The 14,605-nt window shown below is 37.6% G+C and overlaps 1 protein-coding gene across 1 annotated transcript; it reads left to right on the forward strand.

Annotated features, from left to right (window-relative positions):
- The first annotated feature begins 968 nt into the window (after positions 1–968).
- On the forward strand, positions 969–13,750 carry LOC127413490 (neuroblast differentiation-associated protein AHNAK-like). Its single transcript, XM_051650670.1, has 4 exons — positions 969–983; positions 1,310–1,463; positions 1,565–1,734; positions 1,830–13,750. Exons 1-4 carry the CDS (start codon positions 969–971, stop codon positions 12,627–12,629), a joined length of 11,139 nt encoding a protein of 3,712 aa, XP_051506630.1. The 3' UTR covers positions 12,630–13,750.
- Positions 13,751–14,605: the final 855 nt, after the last annotated feature.

The following is a 14,605-nucleotide window of genomic DNA, read 5'->3' on the forward strand; positions in this document are numbered from 1 at the left end:
TTATTTGTACAATACCACAGCTGCAAATAATATTAACAACCATATTAGTTTCACTTCTTTTAGGCCTTCTTCTCCTGCTCTCTCAAAGCCCATGTTTCCATCTTGGTCTAATTGCTGGAGGTGTAAGCCAACCCCTTCAGATCAATAGAGTGCCTCACTTTACAGGAAGCAACAGAAGCAGGTAGAATGTCTGGATCCTGTGAGAATACTTGCCAGGAAATCACAAAATTCTTGTCTAAGGCTCCTGCATATTTGCAGATACCACAGTTTTGGTCTGACAAAATATATCCCACATTGACTCTCCAATCAGTAAATGCTGTAAAACAGCAGAAATATAAAGGAATCCTATAAATGGGTGACTGTAGATGACCAGCAGGCTGTTGAAGGTTGAGATGGATTCTTACATTTCATCCATGACACATTCCCATAACAGCTTTTTGCTGAGAGCTGTGAAGCCTATGTAATCAAGAAGCTTGAAACTGCTCCCTTGATAACTGTTGTGTTTATTTTGCATTTTTCATCACAACAGGTGATGGACGAAGGCTGAAAGGACCAGAGCAAGACACTGATGATTTAGTGAGTTACATTCAAGTAGAGCACATTCAGCAAATATACAGTTATTAATGATATATTGACACCATGTTTTGATTAACACTATCTTTCATTGGTATTTATTGTAATAGGCTTGTGAGGAGCCTGAAGTTTTAGAGGAGGAAAGACCTCGCCCTCAGGGTTCGTCCCCTGTTGAGGAATTCCCTACCACAGAAAAATATGTAAAACAGGTGATCATCACACTCTACTTTAGATTTTATTACAAGTGATTGTGAAAATTCAGTTTTATAATAATGTAAATTCAATACAAATTTTGCCAGGCTGAAGGTGACTTCTATGACTCACCCACCAAGAGTTCAAAAAAAGGCAAAAGGATTGGTTTTGGGTCACTGTTTGACAAGCGCTCCTCTGCCAAAATGAATCAAACAGAGGTAAGAAAAAACTATGGTGGGGGATTCACTTTCACTCTTTTAGCATCCAATTCACTAAAGGAATTATGCAATCAGTTAATACGGCCAAAATATGAGTATATCTTGTACGCTGGTTCGGAATTCGAAAGTGCACTTGAGTACACGGCGAGTCTGTTTATAATACAGTACTCTTTTTCATGATTAGCTCAACAGTGGCACAGTACTGTAAATTCACTCATTAAAGTCTTCTCTACAGATGATGTACCATAAAAGATAATTACTGATTAGAAATGTGGACAGTGGAAATTCTGAAAAGGATTATAAATTACTTCTGCATTCTGTTTCAGGAGATGCAAAATGATGAGTCAGAAATGATAGTGAAGACTGCAAAGGAAGTCTGTGCTGAGGGTTTGGTTGTAAGTGGAGGGGGAAATGACGGCATCTTTATCAAGGAAGTAAAACCAGAATCACCTGCCTCAAAGCATCTAAGTGTGAATGAAGGTGTGATGACATTCTTATTATTAGGAAGAATATAGCTTAATTTGTTCTGATCCAACTTGTCACTTGCGTCCTCATCAGTGTCCTTCCATCTGACATTTCAGGTGACCAGATACTTAGTGCTACAGTATACTTTGATAATGTGTCTTATGAAGACGCCCTCCAGATTCTTGAGCATGCACAACCATATAAAGTGGAGTTCTGTCTAAAACGCAAACCTGTTCCAACAAGAACACAAGAAGATGATGAGTCAATGAGGCCAGATGTAACCATTGTAAATATCGCACTGTCCATTATTGTCGATTGCAGAATACCTCAAAGCCTCTAAAAGTTCAATCACTTCATATATGTTTCTTCAATGTTTCACAGGGTGAGGAGGCTGAGGGAGAGGAAAGTGGTGAACCAGAGATGAGAGGCCGAAGAAAGACAAAAAAGCAACAGGATCGCATCTCATGGCCAAAATGTCCTTCCTTTAGCAAGGGTCGGAGGGCGAATTTTAAGAGATCTCACAGCACATCAGAAGCAGAAGAACAGAGAAAATTAGAGATAAGTCCACTAACAAGTGACACAGAGTCACCTATTAAGTCTCCATTAAAGTCTCCAGATGGAAAAGAAAAGAAAAAGATTCACAAAATGAAGCTTAAGATGAGGATGACAGGTCGCAGGAGCAAGTCCGTTGAAGAGACCCCAGAAAATGGAGAGGAACTAACGACAGACAGTATGGAGGTCTTGGATAACCAAATGTTTGTGAATATTGCCGAAGAACACAGCTTTCAGGAGCCAGTGATTAATTTGGTAGAGAGCCCAAAACTGTTGGATGAAGCTGATAATACGGAGCCTACTAAAACAAGAAATGAATATACATGCCCAACTTTGCCAGTGACTGAATCATTGCATAAGGTTGAGCTTATTAGCTTGGACAATACATTAAAGACTACTGATATTACAGTTGCTCTTGGGGAGGATAGCAAAGAAAGGAGAGAAAGATCAGAGTTAAAGGTTAGCATTCAAGGAAAGGATCAGTCTGAATTAGGAACAGAGAGCCAATTAAAGTCTGTCTCAAGTGGAATGAGAACTTCAGATCCATCGACATCCAGCCCCAACTTGATATTACAAAGAGAGGAAGAGGGACATCAAGCTGATTCTGATAGCAAGCTGATATATAAAGAGATTTTAGAGAAAACCCAAGGGCAAGAAGAAATTGACATGAGCATACCTAAAGTTGATGTTTCTCTGGACATATCAGATGTAGAACTGATGCAAAAATCACCAGGGATTGGCAGTGACAAAGAAAAGAAAGAAAGGAACGTTCTTGAAACAGAAAGTTATGGGATTCGAACCAGAGGTCCACTGGCAGACATAGCGGCATCAAAGAGTCATTTTACAAAAACAGTAAATAGACTAGAGTTTACGTCTTCAGACTCTTTCACTTTTGAGATTAAAACAAGGCAGGATTTGTCCTCAACTGTCATGGACACAAAGAAATCAAGCACTCCAACACCTATTTTATTCCAGCCAAAGCCAAATGCTCTGGATGTGGATAAAAGTGGGAAGAGTCCTGGTAGTAGTGCTCAAGTTATCAAAAGCTCAAATTTGGAAATAGCAACTTCTGAGTTAACAGAAAAATCAAATATTGATTTAATTCTAACTGACCTTGGTAAAAGACCAGAGTCAAAGTTTAAACTGCCTAAGGTGGATATATCTGAATTTGACTACAATGAATCAATAATCATAAGACAGAAAGACCCAACCAAAGCCCCTCTCCTGAAACGAGAGGAAATTGAGATTCCTGGGATGGAGGACAAAGGATCAAAAGCCAACTTACAGTCACCTAGAATGAAAGAACCAAAAATTGAGAAGATAATACAAATCTCAAAAGTTCAGGGGGAAGCTGAAGAGTTTAATGTTGAAGATGTAAAGGAAGCAGTATCAAAATTCCCAGCATTTAAATTACCCGAGAGAGACATCACAGGGGTCCTTGTACAGAGAGAAATCAAAATAATGGAAATGAAGGCAGACAAAACTGGCATGACACCTAAAGGATCCCCTTGTAAAATGTCAAGCTTGAGCACAGAAATAAGCAGTAAGTTGACTGAAAACACAATGGATAAAGAAAAATGGACAAGTCCTACTTTTGTTACAAAAGATGAAGCCTTCATATTACCAAAAATTGAACAACTGCATCTTCATGAGGAAACACGTATAACTGAGAAAAAAATAGACAAATCAAAAGCAAAGTTTGAAGCCCAACAGTCCAAAACAGGCAAAATGTTGGCAAGGGATGACAAGATTAGTACTTCCCCAGATGTAAAATTAAAACTTCCAAAACGTGAAGACATTGAAATACCAGGAATGGAAGCCATTGAGCAATCAGTTCAGGTGCAAAAAAGAAAAGTAGCCAAAGACACTCAAGATGATGCTATAAAAGACTATACTGATGCATATATAACTGAAAGGTCAAATATCAAAGTGGTCAAAAAAGGACATGAGAAGAAATCAAAGAAAGCAAAGGAATCTATGCCAAGTTTTGGAATTATGAAACCTGACATTCGCTTCCCAGATATTGGGATTGAGTTACCAGAAAAGGCCACCTCATCCAAAAGTGATGAAATGAAGGAAATGAAAGCTGAAGCAAAAATATCTCATGATGAAACAAAACAAAAAAAGATTTCTCAAAATGAAGTACATGTAGCCATCAAACAATCTGCTGAAGAGACAACATTTAAAAAGTCTCAAGAAGGAGATGTAAAGGGTGATCAAATGCTACATCATGACGAAAGTACAGTTATGACAACCCCAAAACTAGAGGTAACTCAACAGATGGCGTCTACTAATGAAGGAGAACCGAAAGCTACTGCATGCGAGCCATCATCAGCAAAGGCTGAATTAAAAAACAAAGACACAAACACTGATGTCTCTCCACATAAAAAGAAACTGCCAAAATTCAAAATGCCTAAAATCGGAGGGAAATCTATAAAAGAATCAGCTGAAACAACTATAAAAGATGATGTTACAATGCAAGAAAATGACACAACAGAGGTTGAATTAGATTCTGAGAAGAGAACATCTGAAACTGATACCAAAGAACAAAGTTTTGAAATACATTTTAGTAAAATAAAAATGCCTAGTTTAGATATTTCTCTTCCAAAAGTAAAAATCCCAAAGTCAGAGGGAAAAACAAGGCAGGAGGAAACTGGACTCTCAAAGCCTGAAACTGATGCAGGTGTTGAATTTTGCAAGGACCATATCCCTAGTGAGACACCAGGGCCCACTAAAGAAAGGGTTGGTAAAGCTGACATAAAGATTAAGGCTGTAGAAGATGCACAAGAGGAGAGTGGATGTAGAATGATCAAGTTTGGTATCTCATTGCCAAAAGAGAAGACAGAACAAAGTGGTCTTCTACCAGATGAAACAATCTTATCTGAAGGAACTACCATAAAGGTTGATGGAAAAACTGAGGTGGAGTCATCTGAACTGCCACATGCAGAAATCAAAGAAACTGAGTCTAAAATGAAGAAGAAGAAATTATCATTTCCCAAATTTGGATTCTCTAAAGCTGTAAAATCTGATGCTGACGTGTCTCTTTCAACAGTGCACAGCTCTTTACAAGAGGTAGGTGCTGATGTAACAGAACAAGATGTTCAAAGTAAGACCACTGAGGCAGAGGCAGAGGCTGAGTTAAAGGATTCAACAGATTCTCCAACAAAATTTAAACTTCCCACAATTAAACTTCCAAAATTTGTTGTCTCCTTTCCAAAGGCAACCGATGCTGGGACTGATATTCAAATGCCTGGTGTCAGCACGGAGGTTACTACTATGGATGTTCAATTTCCAGAGGCCAAGCTATCAGGAGAACTTACAGCACCACCTGACATAAATATCTCAGAGACTATTCTCAGTGTATCCAAGCCTGATGTTGAAATGTCTATGTCAGAGGGAAAATTAGAAATTACAGACATTAACATTCCAAAAGTAGATGAAGTTAGTATGAAACCATCTCCAGAACTTTCATTTTCTAAACCAGAGGTTCAGGCTAGTCTGACGGAAGGCAATATGGAAATTAAAGCGCCAAATGCAGAATTCACAATTTCAAAGGGTGATGCTGAACAAAAAGATCTAACTATTGGTAGTGCACCAGTAAAGTTTAAACTCCCCTCTATCAACTTGCCAAAGTTTGGAGGTAAAGCATCCAAGGTAGCGAAAGATATGCCAACTGTGGATATAGATGCTGAAGAACCTGATGTAAGACTTACAGAAGAACAAATAAGTATGAAACTAAAAGACGTTGCACCATCAGGTGATATCAACGAATCTTCTATGACCACAGAAGGTGTTAGTGTAGATGTAAAGGTTGAAGACGCAAAGCCCAAAGGACAAGAAAATATGGTTAACCTGCAAAAATTTGGAATTAACCTTTCAGAAGTAAAAACTCCAGACACTGATTTTAGTACATCAAAGAAAGAAGGTGATATTACTTCAGTGGATGCAAAAACTGAGGTACATTCATCTTATGATGAAGTGCCCAGAGACACATTTGACAAACCAGAAGATGATTATAAAGGCCCAAATGTAAAGACGAAAAGACCAAGCTATTCACTTCCAAAATTTGGGTTTTCAAAACCAGATGTTAAGGCTTCTGAGACTGATTTGAGCCTTCCAAATGTTGACACCTCCAAACTAGCAGGTAGTATGGACAAAGAAGAATTAACTATAGACACGAAAGAGTCAAATGATGAGGCTGACCAGACTGAAAAAGTGTCAAGAAGATCTCCAACAAAATTTAAACTTCCCACAATTACATTTCCAAAATTTGGAGTCTCATTTCCAAAGGCAACAAGCTCTGACCTTGACAAACAAATGCCTGGAGTGACCAAAGATAAACCTACCATGGAAATTAAATTGCCAGAGGCTGAAATGTCTGGGGAATTACCATCATTACTTGAAATGAAAAGTCTATCCAAACCTGAAGTTGATGTCTCTACACCAGAGTCAGAAATGATGGAGGATGCTCATTGTGAACAGAAAAAAGAAAAGGTATTCTCTCCGCGACTTGCATTTTCTAAACCAGATGTTAAGATAAGCCTTGCAGACCATGGTCTTGATGAAAAGCCAGCTAAAGAAGATTCAACATCAGGTATGGATCTGCAGGCCAAGAAACTTGACACTGAAGTCGAACTTCCTTCAGTTAAATTAGATGCAGTCATTTCAGAGGCTAAAGAAAAAGAGAGTGATATTAAATTTAAAAAACAGAAAATATCATTTCCAAAATTTGGATTTTCCAAATCTGAGTCTAGGATCATTGATGCTGACCCCAGTCTCCAAAAAGAAGGAATATCTGTTCCACACACTGAGATCAAAGAGACTGAAGTGAAAATTCCTGCTCCAGAGTTTGCAGTCGAGGTAAAAAATAAAAGTACTACTGGTTCTCCATCTAAATTCAAGCTTCCAACAATTTCTCTCCCTAAATTTGACATTTCCATTTCAAAGCCTATGGAGGAATCTACTGAAAAAGCAGATGATGTAACACAGTCAGAAATAAAAGAAGAATCAGAAGCTGTGTCAAAAAATAAAACCAAACTTGATAACTCAGAAGAAACAGCGACTCAATATACAGAACCATTAAATCTACATTTTGAAAGTCAACCAGTGGATGCTGAAATAAAAACCAAAAACATTGATCCTGAAAGTCAATGGAGTAGATTTATGATGCCTAAATTTGAATTTTCATTTACAAAGCTAAAGGGGCCAGAAAGTAAAAAAGGTGCATCAAAAATGGAGGATAATGTAGACAATATGGAGGATACACCAACACATGACATGAAAATGGAAAGTCTGTCTACTGAGGGAAAAGTAGACATGCCTGGGGATGCTAAGGAAACTGGGATAAAGTTGAAGGTGCCAAAAGTGCTGAGTTCAGAACATGGAGTTTCTAAACAAGACATTAAATCTCCAGAGATTAACACTGAGATAGGTGATATATCTATAACAGCAGCAGCGGATGTGAAACAACCAGAATCTGACATAAAAATTCAAACAACAGAGATGTTAAAAGATCATAAATCCAAAGGAGGTTCACCAATCAAATTCAAACTTCCCAGTTTCAAACTACCCAAATTTGGAAGTTCTGCTTCAAAAACAAAACCTGAAATAACAGAATTGAGTGGTGATGTGCTTCCTTTGGAGGCCCCAGTGATTGATGTAGATATAGCTGTCAAAGGAACTCAAGTAAGTGGTCCAGAAACACAAATAAAAATGATGAACGAAGCCCTATCTGTTGAAATGAAGGGACCTCATCTGGTCACAGAGGGTCAATCTGCTAATGTGGACTTAAAGGTTGAAGATGCTGAACTTGAAGGACAAGGGTGTAAGTTTAAGCTGCCAAACCTTGGTACTGACATTTATCAAGTAGAAGGGTCTGATTTAAGTACATTAAAGGCAGGGGATATATCTGCTGAAGCACAGGAAACTGATATCAAAGAACCTAAGATGACAACTGAGGGGAAAGCTCACACAACAGAACACGATTCTAAAGGCCCAGATGTGATGATGGCATTACCCCAATTAGGGTTTTCAAAACCAGAAGTAAAAACTTCTGAGGTTAATGTAAGTGTTCAGAAAATGGATGTCCCAGTACCAGAAGGCAGTGTGGACATAGAAGACGCAAATGTAGATATCAAAGTGTCAAAGATGGAGACAGACCAAAAGGATTCAAAATTTTTTGGCTCTCCAACAAAGTTTAAACTTCCCTCAATCAACTTCCCAAAATTTGGAGTTAAATCACAAAAAACAGCTTTAGATATTAATATTAAAGAATCAGAACTTGAGGCCACAAACACAAAATGTTCTCAACCTGAAGTAAAGTTAGAAGTACAACCACCCAAGAATACAGTTCAAGATGATGAAACTGAGAGGAGTGCAGACATACCTGAGGTTGATTCCAAAGGAAAAGGAAAAGTGAAGAGACCAAGCTTTTCATTTCCCAAGTTTGGGTTTTCTAAACCAGACACAACGACTCCACAACTTGATGTCAGTGTACACAAGATTGATGTATCTATACCTGAAGGCACCGTGCATGTAACAGAACAAACAGCAGAAAGTACACTTCCAGGGGTAGTGTTAGAGGCTGAACAGAAAGATCCAACAATTGATGTGTCTCCAACTAAATTTAAACTACCAGCAGTTAACCTGCCAAAATTTGGAGTCAAAACCACAAAAGGCACTGTAAATTTACTATCAGCAGTAGGAGATATCAAAGGAAAAGAAATTAGTGTTTCCGAAGGAGACATCGAAGATTCAGGACAAATACCAAACATTGACACAGAAGAAATAAAAAAAGAATCTGATATGAGTACCACAAAAAGAGAAACTGATATTCATCTAGCAGAGGGGAAGGTAATACAACTCCCACTTGATGTTGACATACAGGATATATCTATTGAGGGCAAAGCAGACATACCTGTGGTTGACACGGAAGGACTGGATGTGAAACTGAAGAAACCAAGTTTTTCACTTCCAAAATTTGTTTTTTCAAAGTCAGATATTAAGGGCCAAGAAACTGATGCCATTCAACCAAAGACTGATATGTCTATCATAGAGGGCAACATAGCTGTTGAAGAACAAGATGCAGAAATTAATTTCCCAGATGAAGTGAACAAACAAGATGATCCAACAACTGTTTCTCTGTCCAAATTTAAACTGCCCTCAATCAACCTTCCAAAATTTGGAATTAAATACCCAAAGGCCACATCTGATATTCCAACAGTAGATGCAGACATTGAAGAACCTGAAATTAGTTTTCCTGAATCAGGAGAGGTACAAACAAATATAGACATTAAGGGTCCCTCTGCTGATGTGGACATTATGGGCAAAGGGACTGAAATTGATGGGCTGGGAAGCAAGTTCAAGCTGCCAAAATTTGGAATTGGAATGCCAAAGTTAAAGGAGACAGAGGTGGAGGGTAAAGAAACAAAAGCAGAGACTGGCCCACTATCTGAAGAACAGGTAAATGTACAAAGGCCTGATGTTGCAATTGAAGATGTTACAATTGAGGTGAAAGCAGATGAAGCTGACGTTGATTCCAAAGGGCTGAAAGTGAAACTTCCAAAATTGGGATTTTCAAAACCAGATCTAAAGTCTCCTGAAGTTGGTGTGAGTCTGCCCAAAACAGATGTGGAGATATCAATGGGAATTGCTGAGGTTTCAGAACAATCTGAATATATTAAATCTCCAGAAAAAGAAATTGTTGGCTCTCCAACAAGATTTAAACTTCCAACAATCAATTTCCCAAAATTTGGAATGAAAGCATCAAAGGGGACAGTAGATATTCCAACAGCAAACGTGGATATCAAAGGGCCTGAATTTAGTCTTTGTGATGAGAACATTAAAAATTCATCAGATGTATCAAGTGTTGACATAAAAGGGCTAACAGTAAATGTTGAGGATGCTTCTACTGAGGTGAACATTAAGGGGGAAGGAATCGATATAGAGCAACATGATGGCAAATTTAAGATTCCAAAATTTGGAATTGCACTTCCTAAAATAAAAGGTCCAGACGTCGACCAGGGGCCTGAGGAAACTCAGAGTGAAATACCAGGGGTTGTACTATGTATAGAGAGTAAAGAGCTAAATCTATCCAAAGAGTTGGTGGAAGTAGATATGGAAGCTAAAGGTACTGAAATTGAAGTAGAAGAAAGTAAATTCAAACTACCAAAACTTTCTCTACAAAAACTGAAAGGTCCTGAAATTGATATTAATGTTTCAAAGGCAGAGGTTTCTCAAACTGAAGCCAAAGAAGCTAAGCCTTCTAAAACAGACAATGTTGATACTGATTTAACCGATATGAGTTCTAAGGGAATTAGTGCAAAAATGAAGAAGCCAAGCCTTGCATTTCCAAAAATTGGATTTTCAAAATCAGATGGCAAGGCCCAAGATATTCAAGCCACTGAAACAACAGCAGATGTTTCCTTGCCAGAGGGCTTTACAGAAATAAAAGAAAGTGAGAAAGATATTAAGACACCAGAGTGCGAAATAGAAATAACAAGTCCACAATTTGGTTCACCAACAAGATTTAAACTCCCAACAATAAAATTACCCAAATTTGGAGTTTCCACTTCAAAGGCCATTGACAAAGAACCAGAGGCTGATGCTGCTGACATCAAGGAAACTAAAGTTAGTTCATTGGATAATAAAGGAGAGACATCAAAGTTGGATCCATCAGATGTTGCAGAGGTGGAGGCCACTTTCATTGATACTAAACCAAAAGCTAAAGGAATTAATCAAGAAGGACAGGAAAATACATTTAAACTTCCAAAGTTTGGGATTTCATTACCCAAAGTAAAAGGCCATGAGCTGGGAGTTGCTGCAAAGGAGGTGAAAAAAGGAGCACCTGAAACTGGGATCACAGAACCAGAAATGAAGACCCCAGCCGAAGTATGTCTCCCAACAATAGACATAGCTTCACAAGAGGGAAGTGCCAGCATTCAGAAAACAGAGGTAGACACAGAGCATAAAGACAATACAGTTGTTACAGGCTCGCCAAGTAAATTCAAATTACCTGCTTTTAAAATGCCAAAATTTGGAATTTCAGCTCAAAGGACATCTGACATAAAAGCAGGGGTTGATGAATCAGACACTAACTCTGACCTTAGTACTGGAGACAAGACCATACAAGTACAAGGTTCTAAAGCAATAAGCAGAGAGAGTGAAATTAAAGGAACCACTGAACAGAATCCAGAGGCTGCTGTTAAAAAAGTGGATGGGGACAAAGGCTCACCGAGTAAATTCAAACTTCCTTCCATAAAAATGCCAAAAATTAGCATTTCAAGAACAAAATCTCAAGATGGAGAAGATGACACAACCATAAAGGCCAGTGCTCCAGATGCTAAAACAGAACCCAAAGATGATCTACAAGAGCCTGAAAAATCACCCAAATTTACAATGCCTACCCTTGGGGATGTTATCAGGGGCTTTGAGGTAGAATTTAATGTTCCAACATTAGAAGAAATGGAAGCACAAAAGGACAAGCCATCTGCTAAGCATGATCATGAGGCTGGAGTCAAAGTCGAGGCATCAGCAGAACATAGGGACAAAGGAACTCCAGAAAAATCAAAGTTTAAATTTAAATTTCCAAAATTAGGATTCAGCCAGTCCTCAGATGAAAGTGATAAGTTAGTGGATGCTAAGGTTGAAGAAATTGAAAAGCATATGAAAGCTTCGACAGATCAGAAAACAGAGGTTAACAAAGAACAAGCAAAAACTGAGAAGGGAGGTTGGTTCAGTTTTTCCAAATTTTCTCCAACCAAAACTGCAAAGACCAATGAGAAAGAAGTAATTCAACCACCTAAGGAGGCTGAGAAAGTTTCAATGAACGATGATGTAGAGAAAGAATCCAGTAAAGTGAACCAGGAACCTGAGAAGAGCCCCCTGAGTGAGATTGTGGAGGAGAATATCAGCCCAACATTGTCACTGAGGTCATCTGAAGCCTTTGCTGATATAAGTTCCACACAAACCACTGAGCAACTTGGCCTCTCACAGACCTCGCCTACAAAAGTAAAAGTAAAATATGCTGAACCTACTGCCACTGTTGGGGTCAACGATGTAAATAAGGAGGTTGTGACTTCCACAGCCAGATGTGAACTGATATCTATGGAGCCTCACCAGCCAGAGAAAGTGAATATCCCATTTTCATCAGATATGTCCTCACCCTCAGTGGACACTCTTAAACAGATGTCAGGGGAAATTCATATCATCACATCAAACATACAAGCTATACCAGACACACAGCAAGCTGCAATCCTTACTAATTTAGATGTCCGTGGAATTCACACCTCGCCTTTACAAGTAACACTCGGATCAGACTCGGTGTTGACAGTGGAGGAAACCAGAGTGCAAAGTGGGGAGCACATTTTAGTGGAAAGGCATGTTGTGAAAGAGACGTTAAGTGAAGAAACCGTACTTGTTACCCAGAGAACACGTGTATTTGAAGGAGACTCTGTAGAACCCATTTCTGATGAGACAGCTTCCTCTATTCGTAGGCTGCGAGATACAGTGCACACTGAGAAAATGAAGTTTTTTGACAGTGTAGAGACAACTGAAGAGGTCAGTGAAAAGAGTGCGGAAATATCTATAAGACATATGGATTCCTCTACTGATGACAATGAGGGGAAATGAACACTATATGGCTGAGTTGTAAATCAAATCAGCTGATTTTATGCTTTTGAATGTACTGTATGTTTCAGTGTTCTTTTATATATAACCATATAAGCCAGCTGAATTGTAATGCTAAAATGCAAAGCTGGGCCAGCGCTGACACTTATTTATTAACATATCACACAGTGTTGTTTAGATAATGGAGATTTTACGCATAAATTATTAAAACAAATTATATCCACTGGAAAAATTATATATAGAAGCAAGGAAAAATAGGAAGAAATATTACATTATAATTTCACTCTTAAAAATAAAGGTTCTAGATCGGCATGTATGGTTCTGCAAAGAACCTTTAACATCCATGGAACATTCCCATTGCACAAAAGGTTCTTTGTAGAGGAAAAAGGTTCTTTAGACTATAAAAAGGTTATTCAAAAATTGTTCTTTTAAACAATTGTCACTGAAAGGTTCTTTGGGGAACCAAAAATGGTACTTCTATCGCATTGTTGGGAAAAAACCTTTTTGGAACCTTTATTTTTAAGAGTGTTGATTGTGTGGGTTGTCAGTGTGGTAAACAATAAAACTATTATCTTGGGAATAGTATTTACAGTGTGAACTCACTAATATTCAAGCAAACGCTGTTTAAATAGATGTATTCGCGAAAATTAAAAAGCTGGTGTGGCTTTTAAAGACCGTTGATAGTATCACATATTGAGGCATTTATTTCTTTGAGCTTATCTATTTTGACAAAATATGTGATTGCATATAAAATCTGTTTCTGCGGCCTTAGAAAAAAAATGAAAATGCAAATAACTATATAAATATATTTTATTCAGTTGAAAATATCTCTCTGTCATTAGTCTTTTTTAGCTTATAATAAAGCATTTGCACCTGATAAAATGTATGGATTTTCAGAAAAATTTATGTAGACAATGCATATTTTTAGTTTATTAATAAGCAATGACTGATCTTTTAACATATATATAGTCAAATTAATCAAATTAACATTGTGAGAAGAACACTTCAACTGGCCACTGCAAATTGAGTAAAACATTAAATTATGCTCGGTGTCTGACTTACACAAAAAAATAAAACAATACGTTCAGTAGCAGTTTGTGCACTTAATAAAGTTATTTCTGAAATGTTCATCAACTGAGTACATTTTCTTCACTGCTTACTAATAAGGGGGATTTGAGCTGATTGAGAGATAATTTGATTTTTTTTTTTGTTTATCTTAATTTCCTTTGTGAAAGTTTAAAGTCTGTGTCTATTTATTTTATGATTTATTCTAAGAGAATCATATTTGGTCACTGCATTGTGGCTACAGATCATACAGTACATAATACTACATTCTACTTTGAAATGCCGATAGACGCTCTTACTGACTGGAAAATAAGTTATTTTCTGAGACTATTTGGTTGCTTTGACCACTAACTTTTGACCAGGGGAAGATGACCAGTACTTTAGGATAACAAAAGAATGACTGTGTTCTTTGTCACTGTAGTGTTATATGTTCCTCTGGAGAGGCACTGTCCTTAAATTGAAACTGCAAGCATTTTTGTGGTTGCTCAGATATTGAATTTTGACCAGCATTTGGACTTCAGGAGTGTTTCTTATGATAATGAAACTCTAATGAACAGTAGTCAGCCCAATGTAAAAATGTTTTGTTGATTCAACTCATTATATTTAGTGCCTTTTTTGCATGTTTTTTTTTTTTTTTTAGTTTAATTGGCTTAATCAGATAAGTTTTCCCTCACAATTTAAAAAGTAATCAGAACCGATTGAATGTAGTTATGAAAACTTCAGTTTATTTAGCTGAACTTAATCAGTTTAGTAAGCTGAACTTAAATTAGTTGTACAGTATTATATGCAGTTATAACAACTTTAGTTTACGGAACTTCAAGGCATGCCTCTGTAAAGTTTTGCACTGTTGTCTTGAGCATAATCAAGCCTGCATATTAACTACATATTCTGTATGTACTGAAATACTTACAGGT

Source organism: Myxocyprinus asiaticus, chromosome 23, assembly GCF_019703515.2.
Source record: "Myxocyprinus asiaticus isolate MX2 ecotype Aquarium Trade chromosome 23, UBuf_Myxa_2, whole genome shotgun sequence".
NCBI lineage: Eukaryota > Metazoa > Chordata > Actinopteri > Cypriniformes > Catostomidae > Myxocyprinus > Myxocyprinus asiaticus.

What these genes read in the sequence shown, in the direction of transcription:
- LOC127413490 (XM_051650670.1), top strand. An exon ending in GCATCTAAGTGTGAATGAAG is followed by an intron (nt 1,464 to 1,564) that starts GTGTGATGACAT and finishes CTGACATTTCAG; the next exon opens with GTGACCAGATACTTAGTGCT. An exon ending in TGAGGCCAGATGTAACCATT is followed by an intron (nt 1,735 to 1,829) that starts GTAAATATCGCA and finishes AATGTTTCACAG; the next exon opens with GGTGAGGAGGCTGAGGGAGA.